Source organism: Hylobates moloch, unplaced genomic scaffold (assembly GCF_009828535.3).
Source record: "Hylobates moloch isolate HMO894 unplaced genomic scaffold, HMol_V3 SCAFFOLD_10, whole genome shotgun sequence".
Lineage (NCBI taxonomy): Eukaryota > Metazoa > Chordata > Mammalia > Primates > Hylobatidae > Hylobates > Hylobates moloch.
In genome coordinates, this window is record NW_026652285.1 from 15132961 (window position 1) to 15157409 (window position 24449).

The 24449-nt window shown below is 44.0% G+C and overlaps 1 protein-coding gene across 14 annotated transcripts in view; it reads right to left on the reverse strand.

Annotated features, from left to right (window-relative positions):
- Positions 1-1759: 1759 nt before the first annotated feature.
- SYNRG (synergin gamma) overlaps positions 1760-24449 on the reverse strand; it is a 91686-nt gene continuing 68996 nt past the window's right edge. For 8 of the 14 annotated variants that reach the window (XM_058445246.1, XM_032163093.2, XM_032163096.2 and 5 more), the window contains 6 exons: positions 24027-24080; positions 23155-23251; positions 20808-20956; positions 5066-5176; positions 4707-4742; positions 1760-3586 (listed from right to left, as the gene is read on the reverse strand). In XM_058445246.1, the coding sequence (XP_058301229.1) occupies positions 3455-3586; positions 4707-4742; positions 5066-5176; positions 20808-20956; positions 23155-23251; positions 24027-24080 (579 nt within the window). In that variant the 3' untranslated portion in view covers positions 1760-3454. Of the gene's footprint in view, positions 3587-4706; positions 4743-5064; positions 5177-14697; positions 14810-20807; positions 20957-23154; positions 23252-24026; positions 24081-24449 lie in introns of those variants that run through there. The other 6 variants (XM_032163095.2, XM_032163094.2, XM_032163088.2 and 3 more) reach the window with 4 other exon arrangements.

The following is a 24449-nucleotide window of genomic DNA, read 5'->3' on the forward strand; positions in this document are numbered from 1 at the left end:
AGAGCTGTTTCACTTACTTAAGCTTTATTTCCTCGGCCTGGCAAGGGGCAGCCTTTTCAGTATTATTATTTGGTACACACTAACCTGAAGAAATAAGTAAGTAACTTAAACATAAAAAACATAGTCGACACACATCTTGCCCTGCATTCTGACATTTGCTGGAATGGTCTACAGCAGGCTACAATGCTTCCTTCTGAATGGCAAATGTCTGAAAACGTCAAAGTTTATTAACTGTTCACAAAGGCAGGCATTTGACCTCGAAGGTGTTAAAGGGAATTTTGGTAGTGGTCCCCAGTCCAGGGCCAGCATTTCCTATTTCTGTAACATACAGCCCTATAATCTTTGCAAAGCTGAAGTACACTTTAAATAGGCAAACAGAAGACACCTTTAAACAAATAAGACCCCTCCCAAAACCCTTCAAATATGTATATGTACACAAAATATTCAAATAATTAAAAATTCACAACCCCTATGGAATGCTAACTAGTAGCCACAGGAAAAATAAAGCATGGAAAATATCCTCATATATCCAGTACCTCTTCTATCTCAAGCGTGTCCAGACAAAAATTAAATTACACACAAAGCCATAAAAATTTTAAAGGCAAAACATCCCACCAAAAAAAGAAAAGTGCTTATTAATGGCCATTCAAGCAGTGGGGTGAAGCGGGCTGACACAATGCACAGTATGGAAATAAGTAACCTTGGCTACGGTTTCCAAGGACACGGGGCTCCTGGCTGACAACAAGAGCTGAGGTGAAGCTGAATGCAGCGTTGAGCCATTTTAATAAACGTTTATAAAGAAAAGCAGCGCAACCGTGTCCCACACTCCTTGGATCCCTATTGGTGGCATCTAATTAAACATTTCAAGTATTCAAGAGATACGAAAGATAGTGAATACTTTTCATAGCAAAGGCTTTTTTTCTGTTGATATCTGCTGAATCTCCTGTGGCACCTCCCAAGGAGTGATTAAGCCTACCGTCCTTGGTAAGGAAAATGGGGATTATACTAAGGAATTTTATCTGAGGCATTCTGGAATTTCTCAGGAATAGAAACCAGCCCAGCTACCAAGTGAGCTTTTTAAAATGTTGATACCGGGCCACTGTGACATGACAGGCGTCTATACAGCATTTCAAAAAAAAATGTTTCAGCAATACAAATTCACACTGGGAAACATTATTTTTTTAAGAGACAGTGTCTCGCTCTGTCATCACCTAGGCTGTCACTGCAGCCTCAAACTCCTGGACTCAACGCGATCCTCCCGCCTCAGCTTACCTCGTAGCTGGGACCACAAATGTCCGCAGATGCACTCCACCACGCCCAGCTAATTATTTTTTGTATAATTAGCTGGGGTCTTGCCATCATGCCCAGGGCTGGTCTCTGACTCCTGGGAAACACTTATTGCAAAGGTAGATTCTGCTGTCATGGTTCTGTTATGAAATTTAGGCCAGGCGCAGTGGCTCATGCCTGTAATCCCAGTACTTTGGGAGGCTGAGGCGGGCGGATCGCCTGAGGTCCGGAGTTCGAGCCTGGCCAACATGGAGAAACCTTGCCTCTACTAAAAATACAAAATTAGCTGGGCGTGGTGATGCACACCTGTAATCCCAGCTACTCACAAGGCTGAGGCAGGAGAATCGCTTAAACCTGGGAAGGCGGAGGTTGCACTGAGCTGAGATTGTGCCATTGCACTCAGGGGAGAAAAAGAAGAGATACAACCTCAAAAAAAAAAAAAAAAAAAAAAATATTTTTTTAAGGCCAATTAGCAGCCTGCTTGCATTCCAGCTCCATGCGGAAGTGGTGCTGTCCAGGATGGCAGCGCCGAGGCCTCGGAAAAAGCCTGCCAAAAGCTGTCCCACCTGTGTTGTTAGAAACACCCCAGTAGCCTCGTGGTGGGCAAAAGCTCCAAAGGTGCCCATTCAGAGCGAGCTGCCTCAGTCAGGGATGGCCAGAGACGGTATCATCGGGAGCGAGTGAGAAAAGCCTTTCTCTCCTCGGTGCCTCTCTGTGCATTCGGGCATGCAGAAGGTCAAGCAGAAGCCTCAGCAACAGCTGTTTAATGAAAATGTTCCACACCTTTCTTGGAGAACACGGAAAAGCTGTAAGATGGAGCAAGATAGAATTTGTCCTGAGAGGAGAAAATAAATTATGTAAAAGCAGCAATTATATAGACAAGACCAACTTTTTCAGTTTAAAAATAAAAGTCTAGGTCAGAGGGCCTAAACCACACAAAGTAAAGCATACGAGATTGAAAAATCTCTTCATAAAGCACATAATCAACAACTCAGAGAGACGTGCGCCCTAGATTGGTAGTTCTTCCCAGGAATAACACAGCTCTTAGCCACTTGGGTTTTTTCCCCTAATTTTATGCATTCAGATGAAATGGCAAAGACAATTCCCTACTCCAGGAAGCACCAGCCTTTTCCCTCTAAAATTCAGTACTGTTTCTGGACAATTTTCTTCTACTTCTTCTAAGTCATGTATCTACCCCATAAATATACATCTTGACACTTTACACTAGGCCGAGAGCTCCACATTTTCACCCTGAATTAATTTTCAGGTTTTTCTCACATTTACTGCAAAGTCAGGCAGTGTCGGTCCCTATGCAGTCATCTTTGGAAATTTGGAGAGAGGCCACTGCAAAGAGATTTCATTCCACTGCCTTTCCAAATCTCGTCTGAGAAAACTCCACGGTCACAGTCTTTGCATGCGGCAAAACAGGCCTGCAGTGAAGGCTCCTGGGGGGAAGGATATTGTCCTAATACACAGGATGTGGGCCTCTGTCAAAATGAGCATTCTTCACGACTGCAGAGTGCCCAGGCATGTTTTGGGAAAAAGTCTTGAGAGTTGACAGAAGTGAAGGAAAGGAGCAGAGAACTGGTTCAGTTGTGACAACCACGTGGGTAAAATCTGCCCTCACCTGCCTGCTACTGTCCAGGGGAGACGGGCAGAATCTTCTCCATAAAAAGCAGAACATCAGTTTAATCGCAATTTCTTCTTTTTATTCATTTCAGACATTAACAAACTAAATGCAGATAAATGCATTCTATTTCACAGGACAGTAAGTGTCCTAGATAAAAACAAGCACTGGCTCCAAGCAGCCGCCCATTCTAGTCCCGCAACGGTAATCTATTTTTCTTCAAATGTCAGTTCTTCACAGTTTCAATACTGCAGCAGCAAGTTCTTCCTTAGATCAAGAAAGCTGTGGTCCATATTTTAGAAAATCTTCAGAGGTGATAAGTGAGCAAACTTCTGGTGCCACGTGTAGCTTGGGTGGGACAATTTTACCTCAAGTCCCGCAGACTGGCCGTGGGGATGACGTGGGCCCCGTCCCTTGCGGTGTTCTTTGTATCGATTCAGGGAAGCGAACTGTGCAGTGCTCGCATTCTATTTATTGGTCCCTGTCACCCCATGGGGTGTCACAGAAAAAAAAAAAGTCAATGCTTCACAGAGGAGTTGTTCAGAGCAGGTCAGGCAGGACGAGGCCAGGAGGCTTCGGTTCGACACAATTGATCCAGAAGTTGGCACAGCTGGCGTGATACTGGTGCCCTCCATAGGCCAGCTTGAAACTGTCTGTTTCTGAGTTGAATGCCTGCCAGAAATAAACAGAGATGTGGGGCAAGTCAGGCTTTTTCTGCATCTCAGAGCTTTTCAGCAACCAACATGTACATCTCTCCGGGTCACAGAGGCTGAGGCCAAAATGGCACACACAAAAAAGCTGAGCGGATAGCTACAGGAATTCAAGAGAGAAGGTTTTTTACTGCTAATTAAAGGTATAAAATTGTTACCACTAAACCTAGTTTCAGCAAAAGGTGGCCAAATCTTCCATGGAAAAGGCAGACAGAGGTTATGGGGCGGAGTGGGGGAATCATGATAAGGGGAACTAAAGTAGCCAAGGGCTGTGGAGAGCTTTCATCCCTCACTGTGCTGAAGGAAGCCCTCCTCCTAAGGCCGGCATCTGACTACAGCATGCAATCCTTTCCACTCCTGTAGCTGACCACAAGCCTATCGTGACAAAAAATTACAAGAGAGTTAGAGAACGAGAGAGTTAGAAAACCAGAGAGAGAACGACAGATAACAACTCTTAGGGTCTAATGGCATGGACCTTAATGCCTTTGAATTGACCCTAATGCCTAATGAATCTACATTATCAAAAAGTCCAAACAGGAATAGAGTTAAAAAAAAAAATGCCTCGAAATGAATGGGCATTAAACACGTAAGAATTATTTCCAGGTGAACAGGCTTATCAGTAAGCTACAGTCAGCCATGGAAAAGTAGAGTCCAAACCTCAACCACTTCCTGGGGTTAGTTTTCTAATATGCACTGCAAATAAACAAAACTCTCAAACCCAATTTGCTGCTTGTCTGTTAAAATGGCTAAATGGCTACATCCTGAAGCTCTTTGATCTCCATCTGTGTGTCACTACAACTTCCAGACTTCCAGAAGTTGCTCATTCTGTCGCCCCATTCATCACAGAGAAAAATAACTGCAACACCAGAAGCCAATTATGTGGAACAAGTACGCAAATAAGCCAGCAGTGACCCACACAGACACAGTAGGAGACTCCATCAAACATGACGGGAACAAAACTGACTCAGTGAAGGATTCATGATTGGAACAGTTCAGGATGGCAACGGATGGAATCATCCAATTTGCCCTCCACACTCAAAATTGAAATGGAGACGCCAAGATAAGGTGTAACTGGTTCATACTTTTTTAGGATGTTCTTCTGCAGGCTTCTCTTCTTTCTGAAATAACGTTGAAACCATAGGTCAACAACATTCCCAGAACAGGGCCTCTTGCCTCCAAACACATCCTTACAGGTTCACCCTTTTCTCCTGACCTCCCCACTAGGCACAGGGTGCCGCAGGCATGAGAGCCGCGTCCATTCCCTCCACAGCTCCCCCGCCGCCCTCTCGAGAGAATGTGTCTGCTCCTACCATCAGCTTTTAGGACTTGAGAAAATCCCCACCTCTGGTCACAAACTTTGCAGTAAAGTGGGCCAGATGAGGTTGTCCAGAGTCACGTTAGGGAAGCCCTTTGCCGTCTGCAAGGAGGCTGTGTGACTTACCCGGCTCCTCGAGTCCACATTCAAGAGGCACACTCCACAGGCAAGCTCCTGAGCATTTTTAATCCCAGGCCGTAGCATACAGGAGGAAAAATCCAGCGAGTTTTCATCTGGCTGTGAGGATGACAAGACAAATGGGTAAGAAGTCCAGCAAGTCCACAGGCTGTTCGCTTCACTCCCTCATCACTCACCCCCAGTAGGACTAGCGGCAAGTTAAGTACTCTAACACCACCACTACACGAATTTAACTTCCCACACATCCACTGGGAACCAGCCATGGTTCCAGGTGTTAGGAAGGCCGGCACCAGTACAACACGCCCTCTGTCCTCTGAGAACTCAGTCTCAGGTGGGCGCCAGGGGAGCCAGTGCAGTGCCATGAGTGCCGTGTGTGCTTACTTGGGGGAAGTCCTGAGTGCCAGGGCACAAGGGAGTGGCACTTAGCCCAACCCGAAGAGGATGGGGCCTGAAGCCAGAGACTGCTTCCTAGAACTTTTTTTTTTTTTTGAGACAGAGTCTCACTCTGTCGCCCAGGCTGGAGTGCAATGGTGTGATCTCGGCTCATGGCAACCTCCGCCTCCCGGGTTCAAGCGATTCTCCTGTCTCAGCCTTCTGAGTAGCTGGGATTACAGGCGTGCCACCACGCCCAGTTAATTTTGTATTTTTAGTAGAGACAGGGCTTCACCATGTTGGTCAGGCTGGTCTTGAACTCCTGATTTCAGGTGATCCACCCGCCTCAGCCTCCCAAAGTGGTGGGATTACAGGCATAAGCCACCGCGCCTGGCCTGCTTCCTACAACTTAGAATCACCTTGGCTGAGTGTAGATGGGAGCTGCTAGGTGAAGGGGACAGGGTTGGGTGAGGTAGGGGAGGGAAGGATATTCTATGCAGAACGAGCAGCACAGGCAAAGGCCTCTGAGCTAAAGATGGGGTATGGGAAGAAATCTAGAGGGTGGGGACAGAGCCCAGGAAAAGAGGAGATGAAGCCGCAGCATGAGGACTTCAAGGAAGATAAGGAGCATCCTGAAAGCCACTAAGGGTTCCAACTGGATCACGACAGGCCCAGGTTCGTATTACTGACAGATCCCTCTCGCTACAGTATAGGCAATGAATTGGGGGTGGCAATCCTCAGAGCATAGGCCTCAGCCAGAAGTCTGCTGTAGCAGTCCTGGAGACAGATACCGATGGTCAGAATGGAGGCAGCGGCGGTGGGGAACAGAGAGAAATGGGCACATGAAAGAGCGGCCAAGGCAGGAGAATGAGCAGGCCTGGGTGACCTGCTGGATGGGAGAGGTTGGGGGACCCGGGCAGCTGAGAGGATTCACCATAATAAGACACGTGAGAGAAGGACCAGGTTTGAGGATGGAAGCTGAGAAGAGTTTAGTTTGGTCCAAGCTGAGCTGGAGCTGCCTGTGGGAAGCGAAGGCTACATGCTATATAAGCAGGTGGCTGGATACACATACAGGCCTACTGCTTGTGGAGAGATCTGACAGTCACCAGCTAAAGACCATAAACAGAACAATAGCTGATATGCCCTTACTTTGCCAAGCACTATACTAAGCTCTTTACACGCATTATCTAATTCACACACACACACACACACACACACACACACACACACACAATGGTTAAAAGGGTAGGTCTCAATCTTGGAAAGCTGTCCAGTCACTCTGTTGCTCAGGCTGGAGTACAGTGGCGTGATCACAGCTCACCGCAGCCTTGACTTCCTGGGCTCAAGAGATCCTCCCACCTCAGACTCTCAAATAGCTGGGGCCACATGTGCATGCCACCATGCCCAGCTAATTTTTTGATTTTCTGTAAAGATGATTATCTCCCTATGTTGCCCAGGCTGATCCTGAACTCCTGGGCTCAAGTGATCCTCCCAAAGTGGTGGGTTTACAGGCATGAGCCACTGTGCCCGGCCCCGCAGCACTCCTATTTTTATTTATTTTGAGACAGGGTCTCACTCTGTTGCCCAGGCTGGAGTATGGTGGTGTCATCTTGGCTTACTGCAGCCTCCGCCTCCCAGGCTCAAGCAATCTTCCCGCCTCAGCCTCCTGAGTAGCTGGGACTACAGGTGTGCACCACCATGCCCAGCTAACACACTTTTTTTTTTTTTTGAGATGGCGTCTTGCTCCATAGCCCAGGCTGGAGTGCAGTGGTGCAATCTCGGCTCACTGCAACCTCCGCCTCCTGGGTTCAAGGGATTCTTCTGCCTCAGCCTCCCAAGTAGCTGGGACTATAGGCGTGCACCACCACATCTGGCTAATTTTTGTATTTTTAGTAGAGACGGGGTTTCACCATATTGGCCAGGCTGGTCTTGAACTCCTGACCTCGTGATCTGTCCACCTTGGCCTCCCAAAGGGCTGGGATTACAGGTGTGAGCCACTGTGCCTGGCCACACACTTTTAAGTTTAATCTGCACTAATAACATCTTCTCCATCACTTTTTAGCACTGAGGAAATCCCTCAGTCCTGACCAAACAGGGACAGTTGGTTGCCCTGTGATAGACATAAATAACCCTGAAAGCTAGACAACAGTAAAATTTAAGAACTAGAACGTTTTAAGTATTTATTACCACTATTTTTAATATAATATATTTAACTGCAAGTTTATATCATTTGTGTTTGTCTTGCTTTTGAGATAGAGTCTCACTGTCACCCAGGGTGGAGTGCAGAGGCATACGTGATCATGGCTCACTGCAGCCTCAAACTCTTGGGATCATGCAATCCTTTTGCCTCAGCCTCCTGAGTAGCTGGGACTACAGGTGTGTGCCACTACATCTGGCTACTTTTTATTTTTAGTAGAGATGAGGTCTCGCTACGTTGCCCAGGCTGGTCTAGAACTTCTGGCCTCAAGTGATCCTCCCACCTCAGCCTCCCAAAGTGTTGGGATTAGAGGCATGAGCCACTGCACCCAGTCTTCATTTAATTTTTAGTAATAACCGTGTTTAACAACTGGCTCATAAAATTCCTGAACATTTAACAATCAACTCTTGCAAGCCAGTAAGAACGGGATCTGACACACTAGTGCGACAGAAGGGAACCTCAGGTGGGAGGCTAGAAGTTGAGGGGTTCCTCTCAGAGGGCTTATCCTCACTCTAAAGCAGGAGGTGAGATCATCACCTGTGTCTGAAATGGCAGTAGCCTTGCGAACTCCAAGCAGCAAACTCTGGTGGTGTGATTGTCTCCACCAGCACACAGTGGGTCAAGGTGGGGGGAGAAGGTGGATGGCTGCCCTGATTCCAGTTGGGTTCGGTCTAATGAGTATGACTGAAGCGAGTGAGGAGGGATGCCTCATGCACCGTGGAGAGTAAGGAGGTGAGAAAAGAAGTGAAGACAGAAGAGGGCTGATAGGAACACAGTAAAAGAGACAATATCCTGTCTTGAGAACCAAAAACAAGAGCAGTGCCAGTGAAGAGTGAGACAGCGGGGGGGGGTTGCCAATCTGGATTCTGCAAGTTCGATGTCGGGGTTCGAGACTGCACAGGCGCTGCACAGTGTTTGCCAACACAGCCCATCGTGGTGATGCCAGTGGGTGGCTGAAGTGCAGGGGAAGCGAGGGATCTGTGGTCCAGGCAGTCAAGCGTCTGGGAGCCTGGCATGGCAGCTGGTTTGTCTTCATGGATACTGAGGTGACCCAGGATGATGGCAAATTCCTGCCAAATTAACAGCTACATTTCCCATAGTTCTTCCAGTCTTAACCACTGAGGAGTTTCCACGTCGTTTTTGAGCAACAAAGCAAAATTATATGATCCGCATTTTTCCTCACCAGAAAAAAAAGATTTCTCCTTATAAAAATGTGTAGATTATGTATGATGTTCCCTGTTCCTTTCTAATTTGAAATAATAAACTATGAACTAGCTCCACAAACCTTTCTTAAACACATTTGAACGAGGTCCACTGAGATCACAGCAGGGGAAGGAAGAACACGTGGTTTTCAAAGAAGAAAAGGTGAGGTGTATGTTTCAACTGTGTGCAAAAGGACTCTGGTGTAGGTGATCAAAGTAAACTCATATGGACTTAGGCAAGTCATAGGATATTTTTTCTTTTCTCTCTTTTCTTTTGTAGTGCAACCGTGGTCACTCTGGTCAAATGTAGAAGAGGCTGGCGCTAACACTTGTTTGTTCTGCAGTCAGTCATCTGTAAAATGGTAACTATTTCACTTGCCCTACACCTCTCTCCCATTTCTATATATCTCAGATGGACATAAAACATGCTCTGGAAGTGAAAAAATAGTCTACATGATTATCACAATTATTCACTTTGACGAACTCTTAGCAAGCTTTTAAAAGAGGTTAAAACATAGTATCACCTCTGTAATCCACATTATAGATAGTCATCATGTTACTGAATCAGGGCTATTTGAGAAATAATTAGAATCTGGGAAAACTCTGAATCCTGAAATCAATCAACTTAATAGAAGCCCCTTAATATCTGTTTACTAAAGGCATAAGGAAAGCAAATGAAAAGATCATACTGTAATCGCCAATGAAAACCATAAGGCTCTGCATAAATGACCCTGTGATCAAATTACTCCTTCAGCTGACAAAATTAACCTTCTTAAGTACACATGTATAAACAGGGTGTTTATTGTAGTGTAATAGTAACAGTTTGGCACCAATCGTATAAGGTAACAGTTTGCGTGTCATCATATAAGAAGGTATGCCCTCTACAAGTCACCTTAAATTGATAATCTCCTTATTTAGCAAGTATTTCATGCATTTAGTAAAGATTTTAAAAAACATATACATATTATATATGGCCTACTGACACTGATAAGTCCCAATGTCAGACTCAGATATATAATCCTGAATCTTTAGCCTACAATAAACTGCTACAATGGTGTCCAAGAAGATCCTTATTAAGGAAGAAGAGTTTGGTAGTAATTAGTGTTCTTCACCAATAATCTTTCTCCTTTTTATGGAATGGCAGGATGGGCCTTCCCTGCCCCTTTTTCAATCAGGCATTGGCCTGTAACTTGCCACAGTCAATAACTAAGCAAAAGTCACATGTAGGCCGGGTGCACGGTGGCTCACACCTGTAACCCCAGCACTTTGGGAGGCCGAGGTGGGTGGATCACCTGAGGTCAGGAGTTTAAGACCAGCCTGGCCAACATGGCAAAGCCCCGTCTCTACAAAAAATACAAAAAAATGCCGGGCACGGTGGCTCACACGTGTGATCTCAGCACTTTGGGAGGCCAAGGCAGGCGGATCACGAGGTCAGGCCTTCGAGACCAGCCTGGCCAACATGATGAAACCCCGTCTCTACTAAAAATACAAAAATTAGCCAGGTGTGGTGGCACTTGCCTGTAATCCCAGCTATTCAGGAGGCTGAGGCAGGAGAATTGCTTGAACCCAGGAGGTGGAGGTTGAAGTGAGCCAAGATCGCGCCATTGCACTCCAGCCTGGGCGACAGAGCGAGATTCCGTCTCAAAAACAAAACAAAACAAAGCAATTAGCCGGGTGTGGTGGCGGGTGCCTGTAATCCCAGCTATTTGGGAGGCTGAGGCAGGAGAATAGCTTGAACCCAAGAGATGGAGGCTGCAGTGAGCTGAGATTGCACCACTGCACTCCAGCCTGGGCGACAGAGGAAGATGCCATCTCAAAATAAAAAAAAAAAGTCAGAGTGTCACCTCTGGGAGGAAGCCTTTAAGACCAATGTGCTATTTCTCATGTTTCCTTGACACTCCCATGGTGACCAGCTATGTTCCACATGGTGGAGGCTCTGTCAACCTGGGTCCCTGGGTAAGGACATGGCACAGAGCCCCCCACCAACTTGAGATGGACATACAGCCTAAGCAAGAAATAAAGCTTTGCTTTTGCTAAGATGGAAGAAGCTGTTTGTTACTGAAGCATAACCTAGTCTAATTTGACTGATACAAAGGGTGATCTAGACACAGGTTCCATAGGCAATTATAAGGTTTTGATATTTGCTTGGTTACAATGTCTTGTATAATCTTTCCTATTGCTGCTGTAACAAAGCACAAACTTAATGGCTTAAAACAACATAAATGTATCCTCTTATACTTGTGGATTTCAGAAGTCTAAAATGGGTGAGCAGGACTGCATTCCTTCTGGGAGTTCTAGGGGAAAATCTGTTTCCTTGCCTTTTCTAGCTTCTAGGGACGGCCTCTGCATTCCCTGGCTTATGGTCCCATCTTCAAAGCCAGCAGGTAGCATCTGCCACTCTCTTCTTCTCTCTGCTTCTGTTGTCACATCACTTTTTCTCACTCTTCCCCTCCTACCTTCCCCTTCTAAGGATCCATGTGATGACATTGGGGCCACCTGGAAAATCCAGGATACCTTCCCCAAAGAAAGACCTTTAACTTAATCCCATTTGCAAAGGTAACATATTGACAAGTTCCTGGGACATGGGTAGCTTTGAGGGGGCCATCATTCTGTCTACCACAGCTGCCTTCTGTCAACTGAGGACAGCCATGCAGAGACACAGTAAAGATCCTGTCTCTAAAACATTGTGCAGACTGGCAAGACGACAAAAATGCTATCACCATTGAAAATAAACTGTTCTCCTGATATGTCATAGCAATAGGAAATAAGGACTCCGAAATTCACTGGTCAATTTCACATTGAAAGGAAGTAATAAAGAATTCACATTTCACTGAGGTGAACAGTGGAATCAGAGAGCCTGTGTGATTGCCAATTGACTAAAATTCAGGCAAATAACAACCTTTTCTCTTCTCTTAGATTTTATATGGTAAAAATCGATTAATTTTCCAGGACAGAATTCTCTGTTTGTTCCAAACCTACTGAACTTCAACCCACTTCACAAGATAAAACCTTAGATGGGACGTCACTCAGGGAGCCAACCATCACATCTCACTACACCAGGTGAGTTTTACCTCTTGAGAAAGAAGCAGGTCTTCAGTCTGTGCCCGGAGGAGACATGCTTCTACCACAAGAGGGAGTCTTAGTCCATGGATAAAGAGTATTAAAGAGAAAGAGAGCATAAAGCTCTGCCAGTACAGTCAGCCCTCGGTATCCACGGGTTCCACATCTGTGGGTTCAACCAACCTCGGATCAAAAATATTTGGAGGAAAAAATGGAAAAAAACAAAATGATACAAATAAAAAAATCCAATACAGTATAATAACTATTTACACAGCATTTACATTGTATTAGGTATTATAAGTAATCTAGAGATTATTTAAAATACACAGGAGGATGTGCATAGGTTATATGCAAATCCTATGCCATTTCTTATCAGGAACTTGAACGTCTGCAGATTTTTATATCCAGAAATGGGGGATGTCCTGGAACCAATTCCAGCCCACGGACAGGGGAATGACTGTGTCATTTCCAGCTTAAATAAACATCAAGGAGCCACAATTTGGAGTTTAAGACTGTGTAAGCTGCCTTCCTTAGCCCAAGCACGACTACAGTGATGCCGCACTACATTCTGTGACTTTCACTGGAGAAAGTGATGCAGCTGTCTTCCGATAGAAACAGCCTCACAGAGTCCTCATGGGAAGAAATAAGTCATTTTCAGTAACTTAAAAGCTAGAAGTAACACAGAGTAGGAAGAATGGATTCTGAAATGATATAGATTCAAATCACAGACTTGTCAGTTTCAATCAAGTTTCATCTTCTCAAAGCCCTAATTTCTTCACCTGTAAAAGTGATAATTATACCTGTAGAATATAATCTAGCTTCTAGAGACGGCCTCTGCACTTCTTGGCTCGTGGTCCTATCTTCAAAGCCAGCAGGTAGCATCTGCCACTCTCTTCTTCTCTCTGCTTCTGTTGTCACATCACTTTCTCCCACTCTTACCCTCCTACCTTCCCCTTATAAGGACTCATCATGTGATGACATGGGGTTACCAGGATTAAATTAGAATGAATGTAAAGCATATAGCACAAGGACTGGCAGGCCCTAGGTGCAAAATATTAATAAATGGTAACCAGTAGTAGTAGTAGTAATAATATCAATAGTAATAGTAATAGTATGGAATCAAAGGGCCTCACTGTGGCAATATAGTTCATTTAGGAAGTCATTTACCTGAAATGAAGCAATAGTGTTAAGCATTAAAAGCTTCCCATAAAACCTCAATCATGCCTCTTTCTAATAATGATTTCTCCACTTTGAGCGTCTAATCCAGAGTCCTGGGAGTTTGTATAGTTTTGTTACAAATGATTTGAACTACATAGATGTTGGTTTATGTCATTTACATTTATGCAGCTATTCTTATCAGTTCTGCTAGAGTAAAGTCTTCTTCATGACAAGTAACACCTTACACTATTTCTGTGGAATGTGTGCTATTCCTCATGCAGTGGGCAACTCGAATTTTACAGACAGAGGACACACCTAGCAGTTATCAAGGGTACAATGACATGGTATAATCTGGGCAAAGAATGATTGTTGTTCTGTCACAGCTAACCTAGTGAAAAAAGCAATTATAACGGAAAGCACATGGGTAATTAGAGAAATGAATACTCTGGTGTTCAGGTTCAGTTTACAATACATTCCTGTGTTGTCAAGTTGGAAGATTAATTCATCTCTATACCCTTACCTGGTGTCTTAGAAAACAAAAGTTCGGTAAAACCACTCTTTAGCATCTAGACACTGATGCTAGAAAAGGATGCTTACAAGGGGAGTCTGAGGGAAAGGCATAAATGCACAGCCCTTTCCTCCATTTACCTCACATCTGTTTATACTACAGGAGTAAGAGCCACCATATGTGAACAGGGCAACGCTCCAGGTTAGATGGGCCCCAAACCCAATAGGCTTTCTTCAAAATAACAAAATCAAATTCCAAGGTCTCTTTAAAAAGGTCTGGACAAAACTAATCCTTGGTATAAAAAAAAAAAGTCACACCAGGGATTATATCTGAGTAGGGTGATGATTAGGAAGGTGCATAAGAAAACTTCTGGAATGATGGAGTAGTCTGTATCTTGATGGAGGCATGGGTTATATGAGGGTATGCATTTTTCAAAACTCATGGAGTGGTACAACCAAGATTTTCGCATCTTATTGTATACATATATATATTTTACCAAAAAAAACAAAAAACAAAAAAAGAAAAGAAAAGGTGTGGAGGGGTGTTCAGAGTCTAGAAGGTGCAGCTGTAGCAAGCTTGTAGCCACAGGAGCTTGGGAAAAGGTACAAAAATGAAACTGGCTTGCACTTCACGTGGTGAGACGAGCTACCTCAAGAAGTAAATGCACAGCAGCAACCCAGGAATCTCCCCACTTATCCTTTCCCCAAATTCTCAAGCTTGGCAAGTACGCCTGGTCTCTGTGACACCTTTTATTCTAAGAGCTCATGGTAAGGAGAGAGACGCTCTGTAATCACAGTCATCTTTTCCCAGCAGCACTAGGAGAGAAGAGATGGGTGGCTGATTTGGGGGTTGTATAGAAATCTAGTTTTCAGGTGTTAACTGCAATAAGAACCGACTGTCACCCAAACAAAGAACCTTAAAATCTGAATGTAAAGAAGGAGGCTTTGAAGTTACTCTACAGTCCTGGTATATATATACAAGGGCAATGTGCAGAAAAGAACTCGACTGTTTATAACAAGTTGCTGCCAGAAAAGACTCCTGGCGTTTGAACTCATTAACCTTGATGCTAAAATCAACCCACTCCCCCCGACAAAAACTTTAGTACCTCTCTGGTTTTACCCACCCAACCTGTCCATCTCAAGGACGCCACAAAGAATAGAGGTTGAGAAAGCTGACTTCTGACTTTCAGAATAAACCCAGGCCTCACCAGTATCTCTGTGCTTCAGTTTCTTCATCTGTAAAAGGGGAGAATAAAAGTATTTACTCCTATGATGATATTCAGGCTTAATCTGCTCCATATTAGGACAAGGTCAGGAAGCGGCAGGTGGGTGAATTAGGAAAGACGCAGACACATACTGATCTCCAGGTTCACAAATGGTGACACATCCTTCTCTACCCCACAGCTTCACAGGCACCCTCGGCACGTATCACTAGCCTATCAATTTCATTAGTAGCTGAAGCTCAGGAAGTAAATGCAGAGTTTAATGCATTTCTCTGATCCAGAGGATAATGAACTGAATTCCAGAAGCTCAAAGAAAATTGGAAGACTGCAGTAAACACGTGCTTCTTTCCCAAGTTCCTTGGATTAGTCATCATAACAGTTAACCAATCGATTAAGGACAGAACTGGAAGACTCTCATTCAGACCCCAAGAATTCTGCCTCTCTGAATGTAAATAGAGAAATGGAGGATAAGTAGTAAACTACCCCCATTCCTTCTTCCCAGCTTCTGTTCCCAGTATTCTGATTCAGCTGCCTTTTAGAGGCAGTGATGTGTGGTACTATAGTCCTCCTTTGTCAGGTGGACTGTCAGGACAAAAGATGTCTGGTAGCTTGGGCATGATTCTCCTCTGCTTCAGGAGAGGATGACAGCAGGGTAAAGATGTCAGGTTGCCATGCAGATTTACTGCAATTAAAGTCCCTAAAGTAGTCTGGGCATGGTGGCTCACACCTGTAATCCCAGCCCTTTGGGAGGGAGAAGACTGCTTGAGGTCAAGAGTTTGAGACTAGCCTGGGCAACATAGTGAGGCCCTGTCCCTAGCAGGCCAGGCATGGTGGTGCACGCCTGTAGTCCCAGCTGTGGGAGGTTGGGATGGAAGGATCACTTGAGCCTGGGAGTTCAAGGCTGTAGTGAGCCGTGATTGTGCCGCTGCACTCAAACCTGGGTGACAGTGTGAGACCCTGTCTCTAAACAATAAATAAACAGGGAAATAAATAAAATTCAGTTGTGAGAACTTGATAATCTATCACTATAATGGAAAGGAGAAGTGGGCAAGGGTAACAAGGGCTATCTACAGGGAGGGTTTGTGCAAGTGAATGAAGGGTAATGATACATTTCTCCCACTAGAGTAAAAACACTTGTTTTTCCATTATAAATGCAACAAATGCTATCAAAAGAAAGTTGAAAAAATTTAAAAACTAAAAGAATATTTAAAAATCCAGTGTTTTGGCTGGACACAGTGGCTCATGCCTGTAATCCCAGCACTTTGGGAGGCCGAGGTGAATGGATTCCTTGAGCCCAAGGAGTTTGAGACCAGCCTGAGCAACATGGCAAAACCCTGTCTTTACAAAAAATACAGAAACATTGGCTGGGCTTGGTGGTGTGCACCTGTGGTCCCAGCTACTCAGGAGGCTGAGGTGGGAGAATTGCTAGAGCCCAGGACGTCAAGGCTGCTGTGAACTGTGATCACGTCATCGTACTCCAGCATGGGTGACAGAGGGAGACCCTGTCTAAAAAAGAAAAAAAAACCACCCAGTGTGTCATCACCCAAACACATCCCTAATATCATTTTGGCAGATTTCCTTCAAGCCCTGTAGTAACAGTTCTGTGTCATTCAAACTTCGTGCTCCTTTACAAAATGGCTGCGTGAGACCCTGGGGTAAAGATTCACCACAACTTACTTAACCAATCCTCTAGGTTTGGACTTTCAGGTTGTGTCTAATTTTTCACGTTTACAAAGAACAACTTTGTGCACTTAACTTGCTTCTTTCTGTGAATTCACATTTAGAATCGCTGCCTTAGGACATTTTCTCAGAATTGGAACTACTGAGTCAGCTACTCTGAATGCATATTAAGTCCTTTAATTCATTCAACTTTTACTGAGTGTTTACTGAATGTTTACATAGTGCCTGGCACTGTGCTCAGATAAAGAAGAAAAGATGAAGAACGCAGTCTTGATCTCTGTCTTCAAGAAGTTCACAGTCAGGGCGAAAGCATGGTGCCAAACTTCTCTTTCCATAGGTGATTCCACCCTACAGTATATAGTCCACATTTTACCACATCAACACTATTAGTATTCAAACAAACAGACCATACAAAAATTGGGCTTAATTAGTAGGCAGGCCAGGCATGGTGGCTCATGCCTGTAATGCCTCTAGCACTTTGGGAGGCAGAGGTGGGTGAATTACTTGAGGACAGGAGTTTGAGACCAGCCTGGCCAACAGGGTGAAACCCCGTCTCTACTAAAAATACAAAAACTAGCTGGGCGTGGTGGCACACGCCTGTAATCCCAACTACTTGGGAGGCTGAGGCATGAGAATTGCTTGAACCTGGGAGGCAGAGGTTGCAGTGAGCCGAGATCGCGCCATTGCACTCCAGCCTGGGCGACAGAGTGAGCTCTGTCTCAAAAAAAAAAAAAGAAAAAAATTAGTAGGTAAAAAATGAAACCTTGTTTTAATTGGAATTAATGTTTACTGATTAATTGTACCTCCCCTTTTATGAATCACTTCACATTTTTGCTCATACGTTACTGGGATGTTGGTATATTTCTCATTGATTTGTATGCTTCCTTTACAGAGCAAAGACATAAGCCTGCCATCTGTATGCACTACTACACCTCCTAGTTTACAATTTAATCTATTTTTTCCACACTTAAAATGACTTCCACTCATACTTTGGAGTTATGCCATTTGGCCTATATTGAGAAATGTAATAAGAAACTACCCAATGAAACCTGTTGCTTTATTTACTGAAAGGATTTTTCTTTTTTTTGAAGGCAATGTTGATTATATTAGTTTCCTCTTTATGAGAACCTACAGACGAAATTTCTTTCTGATATTAGTATCAAGGCCAGGCACAGTGGTTCATACCTATAATCCCAACACTTTTGGGAGGCCAAGGTGGGTGGATCACTTGAGCCCAGGAGTCTGAGACCAGCCTGGCCAAAATGTTGAGACCCCGTCTCTACTAAAAATATAAAAATTAGCTGGGCGTGGTGGCGCATGCCTGTAATCCCAGCTACTCGGTAGGCTGAGGCGGTAGAATCGCTTGAACCCAGGAGTTGGAGGTTGCAGTGAGCCAAGATCACACCACTGCCCTCCAGCCTGGGTGACAGAGTGACACTCTGTCTAAAAAAAAAAAAAAAAAACAGTCTGGTAGAGGTGTGTGGAATAGATTACCAGATTAAAAAAAAACGGAACCAGTAACCCTAGCTATGAGGTCAGAAGTTCAAAAGTGATAAGGGCTTGAATTAGTTAATAGATTTTTTTAAAAAAGATTTCTAATTTCATTATATTTTCTTTCTTTCTTTTCTCTTCTTTTTTTTTTTTTTTTTTTGAGACAGTTTCACTCCTGCTGCCCAGGCTGGAGGGCAGTGGCGTGATCTCAGCTCACTGCAACCTCCGACTCCTGGGTTCAAGCAATTCTCCTGCCACAGCCTCCCAAATAGCTGGGATTACAGGCATGCACCACCACACCCAGCTAATTTTGTATTTTTAGTACAGACAGGGTTGGTCAGGCTGGTTTCGAACTCCCGACCTCAGGTGATCCACCCACCTCGGCCTCCCAAAGTGCTGGGATTACAGGCATGAGCCACTGCGCCTGGCCTTTGTTATATTTTCTAACAAAAAAAAATAAGGTTTCTAACTTCATTTTCTTTTTTCTTTTTCTTTTTTTTTTTTTTGAGACAGAGTCTTGCTCTGTCACCTAGGATGGAATGCAGTGGCACGATCTTGGCTTACTACAACCTCCATTTCCCGGGTTCAAGCAATTCTCCTACCTCAGCCTCCCGAGTAGCGGGGATTACAGGCACCTGCTACCATGGTCAGCTAAATTTTTTTGTTGTTGTTGTATTTTTAGTAGAGACGGGGTTTCACCATTTTGGCCAGGCTGGTCTCGAACTCCTGGCCTCAATTGATCTGCCCGCCTCGGCCTCCCAAAGTGCTGGGATTCAAGCATGAGCCACCACGCCCAGCCTAATTTCATCATATTTTCTAACTACTAATAATATGTAGGATTGTTATGAATTTTTGCCAAATGCAATACATTTAAACTCCTGAATTTAGATTAAAGAATACATTTTAAGGCCGGGCGCGGTGGCTCACGCTTGTAATCCCAGCACTTCGGGAGGCCGAGGCGGGCAGATCACGAGGTCAAGAGATAGAGACCACGGTGAAACCCCGTCTCTACTAAAAATACAAAAAATTAGCCGGGCGTGGTGGCAGGGGTCTGTAGTCCCAGCTACTCGGAGAGGCTGAGGCAGGAGAATGGCGTGAACCCGGGAGGCGGAGCTTGCAGTGAGCCAAGATTGCGCCACTGCACTCCAGCCTGGGCGACAGAGCGAGACTCTGTCTCAGAGAAAAAAAAAAAAAAAAAAAAATTTTAAAATCTATCTACCTATAGACCGAGTTATGAGACTGGTTAATTTTTGTATTTTTGGTAGAGACGGAGTTTTGCCATGTTGCCCAGGCTGGTCTCAAACTCCTGGGCTCAAGTGATCCGCCCACCTCAGCCTCCCCAAAGTGCTGGGATGACAGGGGTGAGCCACTGCACCTGGCTGCTTGAATTTACATTTTTAAAAGAATTTCATTATCACCAAGTAAACATAATTTTATCTCTTTTTTCAAATATTAACACTCCATTTCTTATTTCACTTGCTAGAACAGTATTTTTTTTTTTTAAATTATCTACATACAATTTTAGGTTAGAAAATGAGAAGTGATTCAAGGGAACAAGAAAAAGTTTTGGAAATTACTTAAACTCTTAAAGACTTTAATATTACAAACCAGAAGCAACATGACAATGGTGAGAGGATGTGCTGCTGAAGACACGTTGTTGGGGTAGCTGGGTATCCACCCGGCTATCAGTTCAGAAAATTACAACTGCTTCCTCCCACACAGCTGCAATCCCATTCAGATGGGTCGCAGAGTTCCATGTGAAAAAAAAAAAATTGGAATAGCATATTTATTCCAGCTGTAGAAGGAAGATAAACTTCTGACTATTGTGAAATAAAGGATATCATCAGAGACAAATTGAATAGGTATGAATATATAAAAATAAAGTAGTTTTGCCCAATGAAATGTAAAAAAGGGCCAATAATAAAGGAGGAAAAAAGCTGATAAAAGTTTACAAGCTTATATATATGTATATAAACCTATTACAAATATGAAATATATAAAGTCAATAACCATATTCCAAGGAATAAATGGTCAAATGGTCAAAAGAGTCCAATCTGTTTATACACAAAGGAAACAGAAATAGTAAATTGTCATTTGGAACACTGCAAAGCCTCTCATGAAATTAAAAAAAAAAGTAAAAAATACCTTAGGGAATAATTGCATGCTTGTTAAATTAAGAAATTGATAAGACATAATGTAGAGAAATGTATCCATGTACTTATATATTTCTGGTAGCATTGCAACCAATACAAGCTATTTGGAAAGACTTCTAGTAAATGTAACAACAGCTACATATGCATGCATGCACGCACCTGTGCAGACACACACACTGACCTCCTAGTCCACCTGGAGGAAATACATCCCCGCAAAGGAACAGTGATTTGTCTATTCAGAGAACTACTCATAACAGGGAAAAATGAAAATAACCCAAGAACCTAAAAAAAGAAGGGCTAAACAAACTACGGGATGGCAACATGAGGTATCATATAGCTTTTTGAAAGGACACATATGGGGACATAAATAACTAGAAGTGCAAAGGGAGTATCTCAAACCACTGCTTTGCAAAACTTCCATGTATTATGTGAATTAAGAAACGTGTAGCCAGAGTGAATGTTTTCCTATACTCTTTTTTTCCTTAGGTTCACTGGGCCTTGGAGAGATCAGAAGCCCACCTGGTACTGTTCAACTGACCACACACCTGTGATCTCCCTCCTCTAATATAACATGCTCCAGTTGGCACCTTCAGCCTCCAATAAGTACCATCATAGGAATATACACTCTGCTTTACAACTTAGGTTTCTGGAAAGGAAAGCAACTGCTGAGTTGTCTCATGGGCTTACTGTGAGTGTGGCGAGTGACATGAAGCCGATGAGGTTATTCCACACTTTATCGATGTCCTTCAGCAACTGCTGGAGCTTCTCACTGCACACTGCCGTGGCTTTTATCCCCAGCTCCACACGCTTGGTCACCCTGTACACTTCAACAACACCTGATGGGATGAGAGAGCAGAGAGGGAGTGTTGGCAGTGGAGACACAGAGGAACCAGACAGGGGAGCGTTATTGCTTGCTGATATCTGTCAGAAACGATGGGTATATCTGGACAGGGGTATACTTACTATTCTTTGGGACCAATCCACTTCTCAATGCTGCTGTATAGCTTACTGGTAAGAGCATAGACTCTAAAGCTGCACTGCTTGGGTTCAAACCCCAGCTACGCCTCTTGCTGGCTACATGACCTTAGGCAAGTCACATAACCTCTCTGTACCTCAGTTTCCTCATCTGTGAAGTTGAGATGGTAACAGTAGCTCCTCCAAGGATGGTTGAGAGGATTAAATAGGTTAATATGGTAAAAGGCTTACAACAGTGCTTGGAGAATGGCAGGTACTATGCAAGTTATTAGCTTTTGTTTTTTGGGAGGTTTTATTTATGAGTCCATCTGTTTGAATCTGGGAAATCCCAATAAACTAGCTGAAAATGGGGATAATAAAAATTTAAAAGAATCTAAATGTTAGTAGCACCACAAAGTAATTAAGAAACATCTCACCCCTCTGAATCTGAAGGTCTTACAAACACTTTGACTTCACTTATCTTTATACACGTAACAGGATGCAGAACAGTTCTTTTCCTATGGTCTCTAAATTGTGGTTGAACTCTTGAAGCAAGGATGAGAGGTGCTAAGTACCTCCACATTCTAAGGACAGCCACCAGACACATCCCTAACCCCTGCGATGTGACAGTCACCAAAGACATGACCCCGACCTCTCTAAGTGAACACTGGAGGAATTCCAGGGGATCTTCAGAGCAGGGCCTCAGCAGCCCTGTGTACAGCACTATGGCTTTTCTTCTTCCTTCCCCAAGGGAGGGGCAGAAATTACTGCCCACCCTAAGCCAAGTGAGGGGGCTTCTAAGAGAATCTTCCACAGATACAAGGATACTAGGAGAAAAGACAGGTGCCCCATTTCCTGGTGGACATCTGCTTATGCAGAACTGTGCCTGTCTGAGCAGGAAAAGAAGACCCCGAGTGAGGTGGCAGGAGTAAGGCAGAGGCTACATCCCTGCACTCTCCACTCATCCAGCAAATCTTTTTGAGTGTCAACTATGTGCAAGACACTGGATTAGGTGTCGGGGACACACCAGTGAACAAAACAGACCAAAATCCTTGCCTTCTTGGAGGTTCATTCTAGTGAAGGGAGACGGAGAGTAAAAACAACAACAAGTAGCTAGGCACAGTGGCTCACGCCTGTGATCCCAGCACTTCGGCAGGCCAAGGTGGGTGGGTCGCTTGAGCTCAGGAGTTCAAGACCAGCCTGGGCAACATGGTGGAAACCTGTCTCTACAAAAACTAGAAAAATTAGGTGGGCACGTGGTGGTGCGCACCTGTGGTTCCAGCTACTTGGGAGGCTGAGGTGGGAGGATTGCTTGTGCCTGGGAGGTGGACGCTGCAATGAGTCATGATCACATCACTACACTCCAACCTGGGTGAGAGAGTATGACCCTGTCTTAAAAAAGAAAAGAAAAGAATAATAAGTAACATATGTAAGAAATTAAAGGTAATAGGGCTAAGGAGAAAATCCAGCAGAGAATGGGATGGGAAGTGCCAGGGTAGGGAGAGAGGATACTCTTTGGAGAGATGGGTGCTAGGAAAGATTTCACTCAGAAGCTGACATTTGAGTAAAGATTTGAAAAAGACTAGGGTCCAGTGTGTGTGGCTCTGGCCATGGGCCAAGCCTGATCTTGGGGAAGGGAGGAACACCGACGTGGACAGAGACTACACTTTCACGTTGGACTGACACATCGAATTGCTGCAGATGGCCAGGAGGTTAAGGACTCTGTGGTGTCATTAAGCGGTCGAGAGAAAGAATAGAGAGTATGGTAAGGAATTGATGGGAGACAAGATGATTTTATTTTAGTGCATCAGTAGTTCAGATTCTTTGATAAACCAGTAACACAGATATAATTTTACATTTTTGCTATTACGTATATAACAAGGATGAGGAAACTTAGCCATAAAGACTTTTTAAGTCCAATAGTTTACTGCCTGTAGCTTGAGTGTCTTACCCACAAATGCCGATGCTTCTTACTGAAGTCATATGTAACTTGAGAGATCTAGCTTAAAATAATTAAAGGGAAAACTGAAAATAATGCAAAGTGCCATCATTTTCAATAGTAAAATATGAAAGAACATACCTAATAAATATTCCATGCCTTGAGCTGACTGAATTACTTCTGTGCAAACAGAACTACTACTGATTCCATTTAAGGTATCGTTTGCCTTCTTAATGACCTACAAGAAATGAAATCACATCACCTTACATAACTGAGAAAAGTCATTGCAAATCAATTTACTATTAGTAGAAAACCCAACCGAAAGCCAGGAGGTGTCAAAAAATCTCATTTTATCCTTGAAGAAACAATCCTCCATTTCTTTGGAAGAGAAAATATGGTTTTTTCCTTTTGTTTTGTTTTGTTTTCTTTTGTTTTGAGACAGAGTCTTGCTCTGTAGCACAGGTTGGACTGCAGTGGCAAGATCTCAGCTCACCGAATCCCCGACTCCCGGGTTCAAGTGATTCTCCTGCCTCAGTTTCCTGAGTAGCTGGGATTACAGGCACGTGCCACCACGCCTGGCTAATTTTTGCATTTTTAGTAGAGACAGGGTTTCACCATGTTGGTCAGGCTGGTCTCAAACTCCTGACCTTATGATCCACCCGCCTTGGCCTACCAAAGTGCTGGGATTATACGTGTTGAGCCACCGCACCCGGCCAAGACAGGTTCTTTAGCTTAAATATTATTTTGATTTAGTCAGAGTTAATGAAATCACTTTGCTATTTCTTAAACACAATGACAGATGAGGGGATGACTGACACATGAGCCAGTCTGCTATTTTAAGTGTGAAAGAAGCCTCACCTAAGATGCATGACTTCCACAGAGTTACACTTTGCCCAGGGACATCCAAGTAAGGCTCTCCTGACGTTTGCCTCCGTCAATTCAAATGAACCAAGAAGGCAAAAAGGCACAAGAGAGCACTCACATACGTGTGAACGCGAAAGTGACATACTCACATTCAGGGCGCTCCCCAGGCATCTCTGCCATTCATATGCATATCTCTCATTTTCCTGTGAATTTGATAAAAAGAACTGGGTTAAACACGCAAACCTAGAATCTTCTATTGATGACTGTCAATTCAAAGAGCTTGGAGGACTTTCTTTTTTATCACAATCACTCTAGTTCAAGCAGTTTATATATATATATATTTTTTTTTGAGATAAGGTCTTGCTCTGTTGCCCAGGCTGAAGTGCAGTGGCATGATTTCTGCTCACTGCACTGGACGCAAGCAATCCTCACACACAGTTATAATGCTGTGTGTGAGGACGTGGCCCATGTGCACATGTAACAAGGCGTAGGGAAAGGTGGGAAGTTAAGTGTGTTGACCATAGGAGGAACACAGCGTGGCACTAAGATGCAGCAGACAGAAATAAAAAATT